Below are 22217 nucleotides of genomic sequence, written 5' to 3' on the forward strand. Positions count from 1 at the left end.
TTTTTTGAGATCGCTGATGACATTTGACAGGTACAATTTCATTTCTTTCTATAAAGTTTTTACTGTTCTCTTAGGCCTTAATGAAAAAATTCTCCAATAGCATATCATTTCTAAAACGATTGTAGAGTGTTAATGTGAAAACTAAATTGGAAATTTACTTCTGACTATGCTCAATATTTTAAAATATAATAAACCTAAACTGAAACTTTTCTTTGGGGGAATACTTTCTTCGTCTTATTAGCTCAAACTAATTATGAAGTCCTAGGAAGAGACAGCGCTGCCTGCATGAGCCACATAGACAATCAAGTTTGAAAACAATGTCTTCATCAAAAGTTTAAATGACAAGTGACAACCAGAGTTAATATGTGCCAAACTGAAGCACATTCCTATTCTAAGCTGGGATGTGCTTGTTTCATCAACAAAAGCTTTCTGGTTTCAGACTACGAAATGAACTCCAATCCCTGTAAGATCGAAGTCTTATACATTTACAGATACTGTGCAGAGTGAATATCAATACAGAAAGCTCAAAGGACATCTTGCACAAATGTCATTATCTTCCACGTTAATTACTAGATGAGTGTGCTCTGTGAAAAGCAATTTTATGCAAAATCTTAGTTTATTCCCAAGTATGCTTAAGGACATGTATCAGTAAATAGCAGACCGAGAAACAATATAAATATGGAGGCCTATGCAACTCTGCATATGAGAAAAATCTACAGATTATTTTTCACTAATCTATTTACCAATGTTTCATTGTCACAGAACTTTATGGAACTTAAACTAAATAAGGTCACTGCTTTTAAATAGCTTGAGAAAGGAGAAATGCAACAGCAACAACAACCACAAATGACCACACTTCTATATTCCCTCTAGAAATATGCTGTGGCACCATTGTTACCTGCATATCTAAAGTTCAGCTATTTAATAAAGCAATAACAATTATTTAGAAATTAAAAAGAAACATAATAGGTTACTTTGGCCTCCAAATCAGAAGCCTTATTATCAACACCAGTGTGTACCATGCACAAAAAAAAATTAAAATACCAAAACTATATCATGGTGCCTTTGAACTAAAAACTTATTTTGATTTTGACCCCATGTTAAGAGTGGCTCAGTGGGAAAGCTTTCTAGGCCAGCATAAGATCTGAGATCTTAGCCCCTAGATCTACTAATCAATCTGGGCGTGACACATGAATCTGTACTTTCAGTGCTTGTGGGGGCATCTCATCGACTCACCCAGGGACTTTCTGGATGACAACCAGCCAAAAGGGCAAGCTCCACATTTAACGAGAGACCCTTACAAAATGATGAGACAGGGAAATGGGCTGATGAAATTCCTGCGGGAACCTCTACATGCACTTGCTCCAGTGAGCTAATCAGCAAACATGAATAGGCTTCCTGCTTACGAACTTCCCCCCAGCAAACATACTCTACCCTCATACTCCAAAAGCCCAAAACAAAGTTGAACACAAATATATATGAATTCAAAAGATGGTCTGGTGCTTAAAAGTTTCTGCAACAAACAAGCAAATAAACAAACCCAGGCAATTATCAGCACTTATCACCACAACCATTCAGACAGCCAAATACAGGAGACGGCGTTTGTAAACACTCTGTGGGCTTTCTATGCAGCACCTTGCTCTGAAATCATTCTGTCTGTCATCATCTGCATCTCTGAGCTTTGCTTTACTACCATAAGCTTTGGGTTCCCCTTTGAAAATTATGTAAGAGATGAGACATCCTTTTGCAGAGATTAACTGAAGCAATCTGCTCATGGGCTTAGGCCAGCCAACAGCACAGGGAAGCTGCGAAAGTTGCTCTCTGTGGTAGCTAAGGCATGGCATACTGTTCTCCTGGAAGAGGGACCCTATGAGAGTAACCTGCTTGCAGTTTACGTCACCCTCATCAATTTAGTGAATTCTTCCTTCACAGTGCTGTGACTCTCTTCCAATTCCTTCACTCTAACCAGAGTGAATCTGAGGTTTCTCTTCTCCTATACGAACTTCTACAGTAATATTTTATCAATCAGCCAACACAGCTTTTTGAAAATTAGATATATTTTAAAATTTAGGTTTTCAAATTGGACAATGGTCTTCATCTTTCTGAAAACAGTGAATGCTTTTGGAAAAGCCTATTCCGGGCACTCATCTCCCAAACTAAATTTGAACCTGTACTTTCCTGCTTTGATTTGTTTTAAGGATTATCAACCGGAATTTTTAAAGATATTATGAATGTTAAAATTACTATGGATTTGTTATATTTCTCATCATTTAGCTCAATCTCTGTAAGACATTTTTAATTTCTTTGCAGTTGCTGAGAACTCAGGTTAATATTTATGAGCCCATCCTTTTCTTATCTTCTTTCCCTTCCGCCCTGGATTCACACTCTCAACCAATGCTTGTTAAACTCCCCAGTACTTTTGTCATAAAACACCAACCAGCCTGGCTTTTCTTCTCTGATGGTACTGAATTAAAACTTTATATTTGTATGAAGAAGCTATCTGCCCAAGTGCTTGGCAAATTTCATTTTATTATATGTAAGGCTTAAATGTTTAAAAGTATTCTGCAACATTTAATAGATTTGTAATAGACATCCTTTTGAGATAGCTCATCATAGTAAAACAAATACTTGTTAATGAGAAAGAATTAATTCTCAATGGAAAAACTGACTTATATGAGTCTTGGACATAAGAGATTTTACATTATTCTTAGTTGGTGGGGATGAATGGCAATAAGTTTACTAAAAACATGAAAGGTATAAAGCCCTTCCTTGGTTAGCTTCCTTAGTAAGTAATTCAAATTAAGCATAGAATTTCAAAAAGACTAGACAACAACCACATTTTTTTGTGTGTGAATAGGCAGGGTCAGAATATACTTGTTGATAATATATTTTTATCATTCTACTTTAAAGTGTATAAATATCAAAACTCTCAAAAATGTTAAAATTCATTACTACATCTATGGTATATAATTTTTTATTATGTGAAGTAACATAGAAATACTTTAATCTTTTGTCTTAGTGTTTCATTGCTATGAAGCAACACCATGACCAAGGCAACTCTTATAAAAGAAAGAATTTAATCGGGGCTGACTTACAGTTTCAGAGGTTCAGTCCATTATTATCATGTCAATAAGAAGGGCATCCTGCAGGCAGACATGTGCTGACTCAAAGGGAGCCAGAAGAAGATTTTCCTTCCACACTGGGTGGGGCCTGAGCATAGAAACCTTAAGGCCCAGCCCACAGTGACACACTTTCTCTAGGCTCTACCTTCTCCAATAGGGCTCCATCTCCTAGCAGTACCACTTCCAATGAGTCAACCTACTCAAACCAAAAGAGTTTCATTAGTAACTTTCTGGAACATCATTGTTTATCTATTATTCAGTGCACTAGGAAGCTGATTGATCCAGAGCAGAGCTAGTTTTACATAAAGTATGGTGAAGAAATGTATAGGTGTGATACCTGTGCTGGAGCAGGAGTAAGCACACATGAATCATCAAGTGATTACTGAAATCTGGGCATATAGCCCATACATGGTGATATCTCACTAATTTGTGCAGTTAAAGTTCTTAATTAACATACGTATATATTTTAAAAGTAAGAGGGTTTAACTGCATACATTTAAACAAACACACACTTTTGAGTTTTATAAAATATTTTCATGGGTATGGTGCATTAGATACAGTAATGCCACCTTGAAATCAAACATAATCTTATTAGAAAGAAGTTGTAAAAAATACACGTATCTGAGAAAGACACATATCTGCTACATTACTTCTGAAAAATGCAATCATTTGTCATTCATAATGACAATCTGTGTATTAGCTATGATTGTTGAACAGATGATTTGCAATATTTTAAATCACCCAAAATTCTGGCATATTTTGAATCAAGATTTCTACATACTTTTTAATCATTATTTTTTATACATATTTAACACACATGGGCCTTATTCAGATTTGATTTTCATGGTGTTTTAACCCCAGAAGTTTATGACTCTCTATGTCTATTCTTTAGGTAGGTAAAATGGGACAGCCAGTAAACAAGAATCATTAAAAAAAAAAGTCTATAGACGAAGCTATTTAGCTCATAAAGCAAAATATATAACATTTAGTTTTCTGAAATTATGCACATACTTATTATGTGAGGCTCAGAACCAGTAATGCATAAATCAGTAATGTGTGGGCAACATGGAGACCATAACTTCTGCAACTCAAGGAAGAATACCAAAAAGAGCTTATAAAGAAAGTTTCTGAGACCAGAATTATTACATTTTACCACTTCATAAGGAATCTTTGCCGGGTTTAATAGAATTTTGGACCCTAAACCCCTTTGCCCTCTAATAATAATTGGTGAGCTTGATATTTGATATCTAGAGATGAAGCTTAAAGAGCCTTAGCTTTAATATAAAATTGTACATAGTAATTATGTTCTTAAAGTTATTAGATTATTTTTAAACATCTTTAATACTAGGTAGCTTATTTCAAAATATCTTTCATTTTCAATTTTTTAAAAAATGGTTTTCTTAAACATTTCAAGAATATATTTCTCACATGTACAGCTGCATGACTTGTGTGTGATTTTTGATAATGTACATTTATAAAACTATTTTGTTGTTTCTAATAGTTCTATTTTTCCATATACAACATCACGACATTTGTATACTTAACTGTACTCCTTGCAGTAATGTTTGGATGTAATGTATTTCACAATACACTTATGTGTCACAATAACCAATCTAGATGACATTTAGTTGTCTTTCCTAACAGCAAATTCTTTTACTATATTACATATGGTTAAGGGACAGTGGATATCCTTACAATGTTCTGTTCTTATAGGAAAACCTTAAATGTCTTCCTCTTTATCCTTCTTTTTTCTATGAGTTTTTTATGTTTTCATTTTATAGTTACCATGACATTTGGAGAAATCATAATCACATATTTCAACTCTAACCATAGCATTCAAAAGTACTTCTGTAGTGCATTATGACATACTCAAGAAATAAAGCGATTCTGTTAGAGAGAGAGTCTGTGAATTGCAAATCCAGGAAAGGGGATAACATTTGAAATGTAAGTAAAGAAAATATCCAAAAAGAAAATAAAAGAAATCGGAACTAAAGCTGTTAAATATCCACCCCCCCAAAGCAATGAATAGCAGCCAAGTGATCCCTATCAGCTGTCCTCTGACATTATTCATATAAATATAAAAAGATCTTAACATGTATATGAAACAGCAGGATCTGGAACAGATGACATCAACCTGAGAAAGAACAAAGTCTTATCCATCACATCACACTCTGGGTTCAAAGTTCATTGTCAAACCGAGGTGACATCATTCTAGCACGTTAATGGCACGAAACAGATAAATGTAATCCAAAGAGCCAGGCCAGAGAGCCTGGGAACAAACTCACAGGACCTACCAATCATTGAGAGCAGAGCCAAGTGTAACCAGCAGAGAAGAAATTATCTACTCAGTAATCTGTGGTAGGAAAATTGAATATCCTTTTGGAAGAGAATGAAACTAAATGTGCTCAACACCATGACTTGGGAAATAGTAACCAGAAGTGGCTCATTGCCACATATGTGGCAGAATTGCTTTTACCAAATGAGTCCAGTGATAATCATTGGCAAGGATTTGGAGCAAAGTGCTGTGGTTACAAGTTCTTACTGTGAAAAATATAAACACAACCCTTAAGAACAAATTCACAATCCCACCTTTAGGTATGTACCCAAAGTAAATTAATGCGACAGTTTGAAAAATATGTAGATGCCAACAATCTATGCAGAACTGTCCACAGTAGCTAAGAAAATTAAACAACTTCAGTGTCCAAAATGGAACGTATAAAAGAGTTGGCGTTTATCTATGATGGGATGTTTGACATAAAGAAACCATTTGCAATAACATATACCTCGGAGATACCATAGTAAGGGAAATGAGCCAGACATACCAACACTCAATGACATCACTTACATAGAGAATCTAAGGAGCTCAAACCTTAAGAGACACATAGGAATTGCTACAGACTGTAGGGCAAGTGTGAAACAGTAAAAATGGAAGGCTTTTGATCAATAAACTCCAGAGGCCTAACACATAGCATGATATCTTTAGTTAATAAGGGATACAGTTGAGAGTAAAACGAACTAGTCTTCACTAGAGGAGCTCTCCCCACACATGCACATGAACATTCAGCGGGTAACTGCAGAGTGAAGCCACTATTTACCATACACCTGCACATTAAAATAGCATTTGGCATACTTTATATACAGATGCCATTAATTTATCAGTTAAGCTCTAATACAGTGGAAAACATTTCCCTTTCATACTGAGCTGTCATCCTAAATGTTGCAAACTAGGGTAGACTGAGACAGCTGGTTTCCCACCCCTCCCCTGCCCAAACAGAATTTATTCAGAGGAACCATTAACTTTTAAAAGAGTAAAAGAAAACACAAGTAATATTATCATTCTAATTAGTGTATGTACACACTTTATGTACAGTAACAGCATTTCTGTAAGGCAACAAAAAGATCATTTGTTATTCAAATATAAAAGTGTGCTGAAATAGTGAAACTCCATTAAATTTCATGGATTCACTTGCTAGGACTCTGACCTTTAGAAAGTTATGAATCTTTCTGATCCTCATATGTAGATTAAGGATAAGAACAGCAGGTCTGGCCAGCCTTACCCACATAATGTGAGGCTTCGGTGGGCCAATGTAAAGGGAACTCTATGAAGTGTTATGGAAATTTAACTTCTGACACTAATTTAAAATAAGCACAGAGACTTCCTCGCGAGGGTAAGTTCTATTTGATTAGAATAAGCCACAAAGGTCATATCTGAGTTCTAAGTCTAAAAATCAGAGTCCCTGCTTCCCCAAAAATTCCTTAACATCCACCTATCAGCAGTAATCTGTACAAATGCTGATTATCTGAGTAAAGGCCAGAGCATGCTGGCCAATAGGGAATCCCACTGGAGTGTGAACTGTTGAATCTACAAGGATCTGTGATTTCTTCAGGGCAAGGATGGCAAAGAAGAAAATTAATGAGAAGGACCAACGTGGGTGGAAGGGACTAGTTCATAAAGAGGTTGGGGAAGGGAAAGAAAGAACACAATGCGTTGCTACAGTGTAGAGGAAGTCAAGTGGTGATAAGCAAAACCGGGAAAATGGCATAGGAATAAAGAAGGGGCTTGGCAGAGAGCATACAAGATTCAGTTATAGTGCTGCAAAGGTAAGGACAGGACTTGTTCTGTGTTAATAATCTGGAGAATTGGGCATGGAAAAAAGGGTTCAGTCCATAGTGAGGAAGACTTCCTGGTGATTCCAAACATTCTTCTTCTTTTTTTGTTTGTTTTTTCATTTTTTAAAAATTGGATATTCTCTGTATTTACAATTCAATTTACCTTTTCCACTAATTCCATCCCCCACCCATTGCCTCCAGGAAGGTGCTCCCTCTCTCTGCCTCCCTCTCCCACCTCAACATCCCACTGGGAAAACAACCCTACAACATAATACAAAAAGCACAACACTGCTCCTAGGACTTCCACACACACCAGCTTCCAACTATCGCACCAGGACAACAGCTTTGGTAATGAAAACACTAACCAGAAAACAGTTTACCTTCTTAATCTGAACATGGCAGAAACAGACCATGAGCCCTTAGCTATTCATATCTGAGACACTATTCTCCCACAGAGATCAGATTTATGAACAACAATGAATCACACATCCGGTGGCTGTAACAGTTACATGTGCTGAGGGGAGATAAAAACATCAGAGTTTATTTTCTGTTGGCCATCTTCTCCTGGGCGATCCCTACGAGTATTTTGTTCCTCTGTGAGACTCCCTTTTAGAAGTTGGTGAAAAGCACCTCCCTAAATCACTGATAGTATAACATGAAGTAAGCATGTATTATTTTTAAAGAATATAATCTTTCTAAACTCACTTTCATACTGAAAAGATGAAATTGAGGATAGGAATCTAGATGGAACTGTGTTGTGTATGAATTTCCATGGTCAGGAGATAGTCAATGCATTAGAGAGCCATCACAAAAATGCTCTTGAGAATTTTACAGCACTGAAATGAATATTCAGAGCCAAGCAACCCCTCATTCTCTTATTATCATACCAAACCACAATAAAAATTTTGTATTTACCCATTAAGTCAAGCTTATTCATTACTGCCTATAGTCACATGAATATATATTAAGCCAACCTAAAAATGTTCTTTTAGGTCATGTCAAGACTACTAAAAAGTGCTTAGCCAAAAAAAAAAAAAAAAAAAAAGATAATAATTAATTAGACCCCTAAGAAAAATTTAAAAGAATATTGTCATCTAAAGACTGAATAAGGGTAAGTGGTCAACTCAAGTGTACAAATAGGTTTTATGTGTGTGTGTGTGTGTGTGTGTGTGTCTGTATGTGTGTGTATGTGTGTAGTCTTTAAAACTAAAAATGAGAAAGAGCTGCAATAAATGTAAAACTTCCATTTGCTTATGTTCCCCTGCTCACACACAAAGCAAGCTAAGGCAACATATAGTCACACAACAAAATAAGGCAACATACAGTCACACAACAAAAGAACAAAGATGTGTGCCTACCTTCCTCATCCAGACATTTTGCATTTTATCCCAACATTCCTGACCTATTAAACAAAAGTCTAAGCTCTATTTCTTTAGAAATTATCCTTTACATGTACTGTATCCTTTTAGCACAACATAGCATGTAGTTAATCCTAAATGAATTCCTTTGCTTTTACTTGTTTCATAAAGTCCTGGTACTACATAACTGTTATATAACCACATGTCCAAAGCTTCTCAGAATCAAGAAACAGCCATGGCTCTGCCTTTAGCAATCACACTCCAGTGAGTCATCCTAATGATCTTATTTGCTCATTAAGAAACGTATATACTGGTGGCAAATGTCATACTCTGAATTTACGTTTTTAAAAGGCACATCCTGCAGCAGTTTAATAAAAATACTTTTAAGATCTCAGGTCAAACCCAAGTATTTACTTGTCTGTTCTCTTAGCTGTCACTATTTTGGCCCATGCTCACATACTCCTCAGGATCCATAGTTGTCATGGCTCCTTTTAGCATCTGACCTTGAACAGTTGAAATGCCATTTGGATATGGGGATATTATGACAGGATCCTGACTATTTCCACCCCAACAGCATGCTGACAGATGATTTAAAAACCTGTGACTGTTCTGTTGTTTATGCATTTGGACAGAGCAGGTGATATGCCTTAAAACAGTCTTTGAGGTTCAACGTTGGCACACATTATTATCCAGTAAACTTGGATGTAGTAGAGGAGTTGAAATATACAACCATAGTACATCTATTCCATGCCAGAGTACAGAACAATAATAGAAGATGACCTGAATATCTATATTTTACTTTACCAAAGGGTTTGTTCCTTTCTGTAAACACTGGTAACAAAGAAAACAAGGAAGAATTCCTTGGAAATAATAGGGAGGAGCTGAGGGGAACACGATCAGGTATCATTAGGTGGGGGAATAGGACTGAAGTCCTGAGGGCCAGCAGAAAGAATGAAAACAGGCAACCTCTGGAGAGAGAAGGCTGTGGGGAGGACCCTCCAGAATGGACCAGAGACCTGGGAGGTGAGAGACTCTCAGGACTCAAAGGGAGGGACCTTAAATGAAATGCCCTACTTGTAGGGAGGTGGGACAGCCCACCTCCAGTAAAAAGATAGGACATCAAGTGATAGATGGGGTTGCCATCCCACAGTCAAACACTCTGACCCGCAATTGTTTCTGTCTGAAGTAACTTCAGGAACAAAAATGGAGAAGAACCTGAGGAAAAGGAGGTCCAGCCACAGGTCCAAAGTGGGATCTAGCCCATGGGAAGGCCTCAAGGCCTGACACTATTACTGAGGCTATGGTATGCTCAGGAAAAGGGGCCTATCATGACTGCCCACTGAAAGACCCAACAAGCAGCTGAAAGAGTCAGAGGCAGATATTTACAGCCAACCAATGGACAGAAACTGCTGACACCTGTGGTTGAATTAGGGAAAAGCTGAAAGAAGCTGAGAAGGAGGGCTACTCCATAGGAAGACCAGCAATCCCAACTAACCTGGACCCCTGGGATCTCTCAGACACTGGATCAGCAACCATACAATATACACCAGCTGGTGTGACGCCCAAAACACATATAGAGCAGAGGACTGCTGAGTCTGGGTTCAGTCAGAGAAGATGCACCTAACCCTCAAGGGACTGGAGGCCCCAGCAAGTAGGGAGGTCTGGTGGGGTGGGGGCTGGAGACATTCTCATGGAGATGGTGGAGCTACAGAGGAGGAGGTATAGGATGTGAAACAGTGAGAATGTGGACCAGGAGTGGGATAAAATCTGGACTGTCAAAAAAAGATTAAAAAAAAAAAAAAAAGAAGAATATGCTGGAGTTGACTGTGAGGCGGGAAAGGAAAGGGCTGGGTAAGCTTGCAGTACGCCACGATTTATTGGGTCAATTTCCTCATGCAACTTGTTTTCTCCACAGATATATAAAAGTAATTTTTAATGTTACAGAAATCAATAATCGCCACCAATCCCACCATTGCTATCATTTGCCAAATTATGTGGAAAACAGAAAAGTAAAGAAAAATGCACCGTGAGACAACTAGATAAGCATCACCCTGTGGTAAGCACAGCGCTTGCATGAGTTTACCAGCACATGCTGGAGGAAAAGCCCCGGGCACTCAAAGGCTCGTTCACTGGTCTGTTAGACAAAGGCAACGTGATTGTTTCCACAAGGTGCACAGGGTTATATGACAAAATACGTAAAACAAATCAGTAGGCTTTTAGAAGATGTACCACAATATGCAACTTTCGTCTCACTTAAAAATTGGCGCCCCCATTTGTATTACAGATTAGAAAGAACAGGTTTTCCTTCAGGGCTCAACATTTTAATTTTGATTCCATACTCACTTGATAATAGTCTAGGTGAAGAAATGAAACAGCAATACATAAAATACAGAGCATATTGATTTCTCGTCTTTGCAGATGAACAATGTAAAATCACAAGAAAATATAAGATACTGGGGAAAATATATCCTACCTGTTTACTGAGTGTGCTGAGGTCTCAGCTATGTGTCACAACATTGCCATCCACTCAGTCCAGGAACCCTAGTTCTTGGATGTTATTTGGACAGACATTAAGAGTGAAAATGACAGCCAACCTGCATACATAGGCAAAGACTTATGATAACATTTTTGTTTTTCTTCTCAAAAGAAACTATCAGTAACTCTAGAAACCATATTGAAAACCTTATTGATACAAATAAGACTTCCCTCTCAATTTTCCAAATCTTCTATTATTGTAAAAGATTGTTAAAAGCATACTTAAATTTCTCCTCCCTTTCCTGGCTTTATTTCTCAAATAGCCCCATTTACAAGTTCTGGGGAAGAAACCAAAATGAATTCTCCAAAGATCATGTCAGGTTGGTGCCTTGCTACATAATATGCAGGGTGTAAGAGTTTAAACACTGGCGGTGCTGGAGAATTCAAACACATCACCTTCAACACACTGGTACTTTGTAGTGACAGGAGAAACTCAAGTGACTTTTCCAGAAATAGAAATTTTCTCTGGGATCAATTTTATTTTCCTAAGAATTAAGAATCTGAAGTTTCTTTACTTGATGAATATATCCAGTCTTGACACTGAAGAATCTTCACAGCAACTATCTGCATTCAATTTACATGTAGAAAAACCAATTATCATAGACCATTTTAGTAAAGTCAGAAATGTAATAACAGAATCTTAATTTATTCATACTTTCTATATTTAAAAGCATGCTGTAACAGTTTAAAGGTGAACAAGTAAGTAAAAGTGAGGAAAGGCCAAAATCAAATGAGAGTTGAAAAATGTTATGGACTATAAAGAGAATTATTAAGCTTGGAGTAATGAGAAATTGCAAGAAGAAATCTCTCGTGCCTAAGGAATCTGGCAGAATGTTAACAGATTTGCAGTGGAGAACTGTGGAGAAACTTTAATCCAGGAATTGGCTGTTCTGTCAAGGGATCACACCCAAAGACACTCTAGGTCTGTATGATCCAGCTGGCATACAGACATGCCTTTAGTTCCAAGAGACTGAGTCAAGCAGGTCTTTACATTCAAGGCCAGCATGGTATCAGGCAAGTCTCAGAAAAAGCTGAGTCCCAGGAATGGTGGTGCATGACTGGAATCCCAGCACTAAGGCAGCAGAGCAGTGGAGACTCAGCTCTGGTCAGTCGGTTGAGAGTCAGTGCAGTGAGTACAGTGAAGTGGGGTTGGACTTTTTCATGAGTTCAGCAGAGACAATTAAAGCCATATTAGAAGGATCCAGAAGAATAGATCAGAGTTAGTTTGGGGCCAAGCAGAGCAACACAGTCAGAATCTGAAAGAGGCCAGTTTGAACTAGTCTGCTTGGAGAAGAATTTGGGCCATAATAGATGAGTTGAACCAGCCAGCTAGAGTTCAGAAAGAGCTAGAAAGGATGGTTCTAATCAGAAGAAAACCTCTGAGACAACAGAGAATCACCCACTAAAGAATTTTTTTTTACCATCGTTTTCCAAAGGTTAGAAGGCAAACACTAATACCACTGTAAGGCTTCACAGTCAATACATTTAGAATTTTGAGTAAAAATTATATACTGATTCAACCTTAGGAGATAAGATGCACCTTCATGGTGCACCTGAAGAAAAGCCCTTTCACTGAAAGAGAAAGTCCTTTGGAGCAGAATGTATAATATGGTTGCTGTTGGTCGAGATTATGACACTATAACTCTATTTATCAAACATCATCAGCATGGTAACAGAGCAGATGTGGCACCTGACCTCACACATGCCTCTCCACATCTGTAAAAGTAAGATGTTCAGTCTGAAAGCGTCAGATGATCTGACTCAGGTTCATGCCTCACTTTGGATTTAAAAGATAAAGAAGGAGGGAAAGGAAGGAAAACAGAAGGGTGAAGGAAGAGATGGAAATAACTCCAGGCATTGGGTCTGAATGAGGTAAGCCTGGGGAGGAGCAGTATGGGGAAGCTAAGATTTTAATAATTAAGACTTCCATGTTTATCTTCTGAAGGAGATCCTACAAATAAGAAACTGTTTTATTATCAGTCACTTATTAGTGGGGATGAGACTAGACTGACTGGGTAGAATGCAACTTCTCAAAACCAAGATGACAGTAGTCTTTGAGTTTGGATGAGCTACTGTTTTTATGTGGTGTTGTACATGCTTATTTTGGAGGTATTCCCCTGCTTCTTCATCTAAGAAAACGATCACTATTGTAGCAAAAGTCCTCTAAACTACCACGTCTTAAATGTTTTTCTTGAGTATTCTAAGAGATGTTAAAATATAAATCCTTAGGATAAGCAATAACATACATAAATTAGCTCTATTATTAGATAAAAGACATGAATTAGGCAGACAGTAGAAATTAGGATTCATGGGTCACAGATCTATATGATACAAGAAGTAGTATTATGAAGAAGTCAATAGGAATTAAGAATAATAGGGTAAGCTGGGAAGAGCATAGGATGGCAATGGAATATGGTGAATAAGGAGAAAAGGAATATGAAGAGAGATAATTAACACTAAAAGCTTATTGAAGAAACATAGAAATTTATTACTATAAATGATTCCTAAAATGTACACATATATGAAATAAATTTAAGTTGACTCATCATATAACGGGGGAAACAAAGCCCCAGCTAGACATCTTATGCCACCAAGTAAATTATCCAATGGTAGGGAAGAGTTACATCATGCTGAGATGTTGGTCAAAGAGGTTCCACAGGTACCACTAAAAATCACCAAAGCTATTAGTTCCCCTCTATAACATGATGGTAAGGCTCCATTGCTAAAAACATATTTACCTTTGTCACCAATGTGACATTGATGGAAAAATTGAGCTGATAATCAACTAGAAAGTTTAATCCCTACTGACAAGTTTCACGTTGCTGGAAAATATACTACATGATACTGGAGGAGAAAAATAACCATCCACCCAGCTACAAACCCTGTATGTATGACCACCAGAGCATTCTGCCTGCAAATTATACTGGTGTAACTGTGGTACAAATGTTATGAAGTAAACCACCACTTTTTGACTGAATTTAAAGCTCATCCTATGAGATAAAACCCTTAACCTGACACTTCAAAAGTACTCAATAACCCGACACTAGACAGACAATAGGACCAAAGAAAAACCTGCTACTCTTATTCTGCTAAAGGAACATAGTGATAAAATGATTCTACTGAAATAGTTATACCAATTGACTAGAATATTGTTCTAGCATCACCAGAACAGCACATTGCAGTAGATGGAAAGTAATACAGAGGTGCACAGTGAAGAATGTGCAGAAAATGAGAGACTTTGGAGCATTAAGCCCTAAATGCTCATGGAGTCCTAAATGAGATGTCTTTATCAAACCCTTCCTCTCAGAGCACAAAACATGGTAGATAACTTCAAGGAAACAGTACCTTCTAATCAAGTGCTACTGAAAACTCACAGCAGCTATAACAGAACACAAAAGTCCTGGAGAAGTTCCCAAAAACTACCACCACTACTCTGAATTGAGAACATAGTCTAGACCCAAAGTCCCACCCTTACCCATGGAGGTGTCTGCAGTTGTTACCTGGTGCAAAAGGGAAACTCGGTTCCCTCCAGTGCATTGTCACCTGCTCCATAAACCCAGGAAAGTTAGCCAACACAAAAAGTGACCTTGATGTTATTTTGTGGGGTTTTCTTTGTTTGCTTTATTATCTTTGTCTTATTAGTTTTCTTGTTTATAGGTTATCTATTTGGGCATTTTGTTTTGTTTTTTGAGAGAAGGAGAAGAGAGAGAACATCATGTTATGTGGTAGGAAGGGAAAGAATAAGATAAATGTTTATTATGTAAAACACTTATGAAAACTAAAAAACAAAGAAAAGGAAAGAAATTTTTCAGTCCCCTTACAAACAGTGGCTAAGCCCATTCTGATTCAGAAAGGGTCTCATGTGCCATTTTCTATTCTGTCCCCAGCACCTTAGTTCCCACCCTAGTGATGTTTATGGAACTCGGCACCATCCCAAGACCAACACCCGACCTTGAGATGTCTCTTTTCACTCAGATGCAGACCTGAAAACTTGACGTAGTCCATGCACTCTCACCAAGTTAATTTATCGTTCAAAAACCTTCAACAGTGTATCATGAAATCTCAAAAAAAAAAAAAAAAAAAAATGCTTAAAGAAATTAATACAGCTTTGGAAACCTTCTGTTCCACAACCACCATGTGCGCTTTTAGCTTCATCTCTTAGTCCTTTTATTATAGTCTCCATTCTTCACTCACCCTTTAACACTGCCTGAGGATGGTCTATGTTCCAACCACTGATCAATGGATGGTCCATTTTCCAACCACTGATCTGAGGATGGTCCATGTTCCAACCACTGATCTGAGGATGGTCCATTTTCCAACCACTGATCTGAGGATGGTCCATGTTCCAACCACTGATCTGAGGATGGTCCATTCTCAACCACTGATTTGAGGATGGTCCATTTCAACCACTGATCTGAGGATGGTCCGTGTTCCAACTACTGATCTGAGGATGGTACATTTTCCAACCACTGATCTGAGGATGGTCCATTTTCCAACCACTGATCTGAGGATGGTCCATGTTCCAACCACTGATCTGAGGATGGTCCATTTTCAACCACTGATCTGAGGATGGTCCTATTTCCAACTACTGGGCTGGCCTTCCTCATTTTACCCCCCTCCCCGCGCTAATGCCCTGGGTGTAGACCTCTTACTCTTTCTTCCTCTCTGTTTTACCCTGTCCTTGTCTTGTTTTCCCACGGAATCCCTTTGCTTCTCTACCACTCATTGATTTCTATTTTATACGTCTCTGTTTCAGTAAGGGTGGAGCTTCAGTAAGGGTTGAGCGGCACGGCAGAGGTGTCAGACAGGATGGAACCGGAAGCCATGGTATCTGTGAATGGAAATGAGGAGACAGCATCGAGAATGTTCTCGCTGCTTCTTCTGCACATCCATCCCCTCCCTGCTCTGCTGACAATTCTGATCTAAAAAACTAAATCACGCCCTACATGTTAGAAGAGATATCGAAAGAAGACGGGACAGTGAATTACAGTCTCCCTTGCTAGACAGGGAAATGGGGTAAAAGATGATTATTAGAAGCAACTATGAAAGATTTTGTATGGAAATATAAAGTGGCGATTAATTGCTTATTTGAACAAAACGCTACTTTCAAAAAAAATTCTGAATCATCATTTTTCACAGTCTAAGAAAAGATCATGAGTCACTCAGCCCAAATAAGCTAGGCAAGGTTGGCTACCCACGCCCCTCGCTTTTCAGGTGAGGAGTAGTGTTTTTTCCATATGCCTATGCTATGAACTAGTTTAGTAGGCATAGCCACGGGCAGGGAAAAGGATATTTCCCAGCTGTTGCTGTCCCAACTCGGTAGTCCGTATAGCTCTTGCTTGGGTGGAAGTTGAAAATGAAAAGAAGTCCTGCTCTCTCAAAGGTGATGGTCTTATTGCCTTCATGCTTCTCACTCACGTAGGCCTGCAAAGACATCACTCTGTTTACATCGCTCTGAGATGCTGCTGAAAGCAAAAGGTTTCCTACAGCTTTCTCTTGTCATTCTTAATATGCATCGCTCAGTGTTACACCAAGAGGAAACCTACAGTTTTTCAAAGTTACAATCTTGACAAACAATATCCAAAATAGCTGAAAGAATATAAAACTCCGCTGTTCATGTCCCACCCTGAGAGCACAGAGATCAGTCAGTATTGTGGAAAAGTTTGGAGTAAAAAACATAGCATTTGGAGTACGTAGTATTTGTGTATGTTAGACATAAGAATAACATGCATTTTCCAGAAGACTTTGTTTTAAGCAACCAGATTAATGAGGTAAAGTAAATACAATTATTTTTTTTCAAAGTAACTATAACATTAGATCCAGTTTTGAAATTGTACATATTCTAAAAAATATCATGGTTTTTACATAGTTCTGTAGACTGTCAAAGGCAAGCTAAAGTCTACCGAAACCTGCTGGAAATATTTCTTGATAATATGAAAAGGTCTAAAATATAAATTACACTTGCACACTCCAGAATCCTTGTTAATAGCTGTCTTTGAAAGCCCTTGCATCTTCCTTTGCTCACTCTCACCTAACTCAGTGCTGTAGATTTATCCAAATGTTGATCCACAGCATGTCTTAGCAGTTTAGCAGTGAGAACAAAGACTGCAGAGGAAACACTGTGACTTTTGTTATTCAACCTTGTTCCAACTGAAAAGGAGCATCATTTGGCTCTTTTTACCTGGAAATGGTGTGTTTAATAAAATGATTAAGGCATACAAATCTTGTAGCCTGCCTTACTGAATATGCAAATGCCTTTGGTCAGTCATGAAACAAACAAACCAGAGATGCCAAAGTAAAAACAGATTGACAATAATTTCAAACAATATCAATAGAAAGTAGATGGATTTTAACTAGCATATACTATATGCTAATTTTTGTAAGGGGGGAGCCTGTGTAAAAATTGCACCTGTTAATTACATTTTTCTCAAATTATTGAGAACTGAGACTTTAATTCCAGAGGAGAGTTCAGATGTCTACAAACTACAAAGCAGCATGCTGGTATAATGGCATCTGTTGAAATGACAAGTTAGAGACCAGTAAAGAGGGGAAAAACTGAATAAAAAACCCTACATGTTGTCAATGAAGTTTCTTTATGACAGCATAATTATCTATACAAAGGAAAACCAGTCAAAACAATTAAGGTGTTTCTGCAGCTATTTCCAAAATGGGTTTCATGCAGAGTGTCTGCCATTTATTTTTAACCAATTGAAATGAAAATTACTAAATTTAAACAACAACAACCAACTAAACAGGAAACTAAGCATGGCCAGCTGTATGCAGAAGATTTCCATTATCTATTGGAGAGGATTCTGTGACATGTTGTGACAACCCACAGTACATTACAGGGCACCAAACACTTGAATAATGTAGAGCTGCTCAGAAGGTCTGCATGCAGATTGAACCAATTGCCATTCTAAACATGCCCAGCCTGGTGACTAAAACATCACATTCAGAGCAAAGAGCTTACCTGTGGAGCTGAAAGCCAGCCACATCTGTCTTCCAGTGTATTCATATCTCTATCAAAGTTATTCAGGAACTTATATCGAAGAAGGTCATCATCAGTTAAATTAAACTGCCGTCTGGCATAATGGTAACTCTCATTATTCCCTTTTCTTGGGAAGTCCAACCATTCAGGATGCCCAAACTCATTCCCTGTATTAAGACAAATAATAAAAAAAAAATTCTCCAATGTAAAAATCTGGCAGAAATGGTAGCATCTCTTACTAAGAGAATGCTATAAGTCCATATTTCCAAACTTATTTAAAAATAAATTTAGAGTGTAACTCATTAGATCTGCCTTATTGTAAATAATGGAGGCATCTGCTTTACACACAGAAACGACCAGGCCTGGGGAGAAGGCTCAGGAAGGAAGAGCACTTGCTGTGCAATCATGGGTTTGTGAGCTCGAATCTCTGAAACACAGGCAAGGATGCAGGTGTTATAACCCTGGCCTCACAGGCTGGAAATTGCAGACAACTGAAGCACACTGGCCCGCCGATATAGCCAAGCCAGAGTGCTACAGGGTGAGTATAACAAGGACTCAAGGCAGTAAGGTTGAGAAGAACAGAAGAAGACACAGATGGCCCCCTCTTGTCTCCATTTGTATGCACATAAGCACATATGCCTAAATCACACACTTACACACTTACACACCACAACTGCAACCACCACCACCACCACAAGCAGCAGCAGCAGCAGCAGCAACAACAAGAGCAGCAACAAAATTAAGAGGTATCTCATTTAGACTCTGAAACCCCATGGTTCAGCTTCAGCTCGTTAAAATATGAAGTCTATTCTACTATACACTACAGTCCATATACATGATATAAACTTTTGCCCATATTCTTATCTCAGATTTTCTGGTTACTTTAGAAATGTATAATTTGGTCTATGTGTAAGTGTGTACAACTGTGACACTTGGGTACAAATTAATTTCAATATTACTTCTTGCTATAATAATGAGTCGGAAGACAACTACAGTTTAAAATGATCTACCGTGGAGCTGCTCTGCATAGTAAACTTTGTTAAAAAATTGTGCAGTTCACATTTAACATCATAGGTTTAGAGTCATGGAATTGGAAAGATCAATGTGCAATTTCATATGGAACAACAAAAGACCCAGAATAGCGAAATCCATCCTCAACAACAAGAAAACATCTGCGGGAATCACTATCCCTGACCTCAAGCTATATTGCAAGGCAATTGTGCTGAAAACTGCATGGTACTGGTACAGAAATAGGCATGTGGATCAATGGAATAGAATAGAAGATCCAGAAATGAGCCCTCATGTATATGGTCACCTGATTTTCAACAAAGGAGCCGTAAACATTCAATGGAAAAAAGACAGCCTATTCAACAAATGGTGCTGGTCCAACTGGCACTCAGCATGCAAAAGAATGAAAATAGACCCTTTCTTATGTCCTTGTACAAAGCTCAAGTGTAAGTGGATCGAAGATGTCCACATTAAGCCAGATACACTGAAACTATTAGATGAGAAAGTAGGGAAAACTTTAGAACATATAGGCACAGGAGAAAATTTTCTAAACAAAACACCAATGGCTCAAGCTCTAAGGTCAAAGATTAACAAATGGGACTTAATGAGACTGCAAAGTTTCTGTAAGGCTAAGGACATTGTCAAGAAAACAAAACAGCAGCCAACAGAATGGGAAAAGATATTTACCAACTCCACATCAGATAGAGGCCTAATATCTAAGGTATACAAAGAACTCAAAAAGCTAGACACCAGAGAATCAAATAACCCTATTAGAAAATGGGGTACAGAACTAAACAAAACGTTCTCAGTTGAGGAATATCGAATGGCTGAGAAATATCTGAGGAAGTGCTGGACATCCTTAGCCATCAGGGAAATGCAAATCAAAACAACCCTGAGATTCCACCTCACACCAGTCAGATCGGCCAAGATCCAAAACTCAGATGACAACAGATGCTGGTGAGGTTGGGGAGAAAGAGGAACACTTCTCCACTGTTGGTGGGGTTGCAAACTAATACAACCACTCTGGAAATCAGTTGACGATACCTCAGAAAATTAAACATAATACTACCTGAAGACCCAGCTATTCTACTTCTGGGCATATACCCCAGAGACACCTTAGTACACAACAAAGATATATGCACCACAATGTTCATAGCAGCTCTATTTATAATAGCCAGAAGCTGGAAAGAACCCAGATGCCCTTCAGAAGATGAATGGATACAAAAATTGTGGTACATTTACACAATGGAATACTACTCAGCCACCAGAAACAATGACTTGACCAAATTCTTAAGAAAATGGCTGCATCTAGAGAATATCATTCTGAGTGAGATAACCCAGTCACAAAAGAACAGACATAATATGCAGTCACTGATAGTGGGATGCTAATCCCGGGAGGCTCTCACTGCCCCAGAAATAACTCACAGATTGTAGGAAGTCCAAGAAATAAAGAAAACAAAACAAAACAAAAAAATCTTTACACAACAAGGAAACTTTGACTATTTTCATGTTACATTTTGTTTTGCATGTACTTTGTGCTCATTGTAACTATTGGGTTTTCGATGCATACTGTCAAACCTTTAAAAAGATCAAGTACTGACTATTCATATAGATGTATGTAAAAATTATTTTAAAATCTGAAAAAAAGTACTGACAAAAATGTATTGTATAATTTTACGCAAAAAATGCTTGAAATCTGTACATTTATCTTTGTTTTGTAAAATAAAGATGTTAAAAAAAAGAAATTGTGCAGTTCACATTTAACATCATAGGTTTACAGTCATAAAGGTAATAATTCTGCAAGATTTTATTATATTTCCTCTAAATGAAAATACTTTGCATGATGTGTTCATATATCAGAGGGAAGATAGGCTTCTGTCCCTGTGAGCCTACAGTGGCACTAAGATGTTCATTAAGACAAGAGGCCCCTTCCTGGTGGACTTAGAATCCTCCTTTGGGAAGAATGACATCAGGTGAGTGCAAAGACACAAGGGGCCATCCACACCCACCTCCACCTCAAGGACAATCACCTAAGACAGGAGAGAAAACTTAAATCAGCTAGAGGGAAGGAAGAACTGGGGACAATCACTATACTGCAGATAGGGTTAGGGTACTGCATTCAAAGTCAAAACCTGTTCAAGATCAAACTAGTAAGCTGGCCTGGAAGGGCAGTCACCCCCCTACATCCGAGTTACAGGAAGGTGGTGGCTCTCAGTGAGGGGGAAACAGTTCTTCTTTAAGCTCCAGGGAATGGCCCCATATCCAGGAGTACATGAGAGGCCCAATTAGATGCAGTGGGTTATGTAAATTAAAATCCTGGTCAAATGTTTAGTATCATGACCTAAATTAAGAATTTTTTATCCACTGCAACGTTTAGTTATTATAATGTTATCAAACATAAATTTACTTATTTAAAATACAAACTAACAAACCAATAACATGGAGTCAAATTTCAAAGAAAGAAAAATAGAGCTCTTTTTAAAGAAAACAGTGATATGATAAAACTCTCATTAATCACATATTGACCTCTATTAGAATCACATCTGGTTGTCAACTTTCCTAATGCAGCAACTATTTAATATAGTTGTCATGTGGTGGTGATTCCCCAAGCATAAAGTTATTTTTGTTGGTAGTTCATAACTGTAATTTTGCTGCTGTTATGAATCAAAATGTAAATATTTGATGTGCATGATGATCTGATATGTGGCCTTTGAGAAGTCATTCAACCAGTAAAGGGTCGTGACCCATAGGTGGAGACCTACTGATTCAGATCTTCTGAAAAAATCTTCCCTGGAGACGCTTCTTTAAAAAAGACCGAAACCATCAGAATGCTATACAAGGACAGTGGCAGCAGCAGCAGCAGCAGCAGCAGCAGCCACAACAAACACAATTAGAGAAGCCTGTATCGGTGACCTCACATTCTACAGGGTGGGGTTTGATGCAATCACAGTTGTAAATGAGCCAACCTGCAGCAAATTAAGTTTGATGCAGAAAAACCCGACATAAAATTTCATTTTTTTTTTTTTTTTTTGGTTCAAAGTAATAGACACAAGTGCAAAATAAATGGAAGTAAATCATGTGAAGGCTCTGAAGGTC

General features: G+C 37.9%; 1 protein-coding gene across 1 annotated transcript in view; it reads right to left on the reverse strand.

The window, feature by feature from the left end:
• GBE1 (1,4-alpha-glucan branching enzyme 1) overlaps positions 1-22217 on the reverse strand; it is a 234156-nt gene that overhangs the window by 13224 nt on the left and 198715 nt on the right. The window contains exons 13-14 of the mRNA XM_080918799.1: positions 18096-18280; positions 16417-16549 (exon numbers count right to left, since the gene is read on the reverse strand). Coding sequence (XP_080774925.1) covers positions 16417-16549; positions 18096-18280 — 318 coding nt within the window. The remainder of the gene's footprint in view (positions 1-16416; positions 16550-18095; positions 18281-22217) is intronic.

Source organism: Micromys minutus (genome assembly GCF_963924665.1).
Source record: "Micromys minutus genome assembly, chromosome: 7".
NCBI lineage: Eukaryota > Metazoa > Chordata > Mammalia > Rodentia > Muridae > Micromys > Micromys minutus.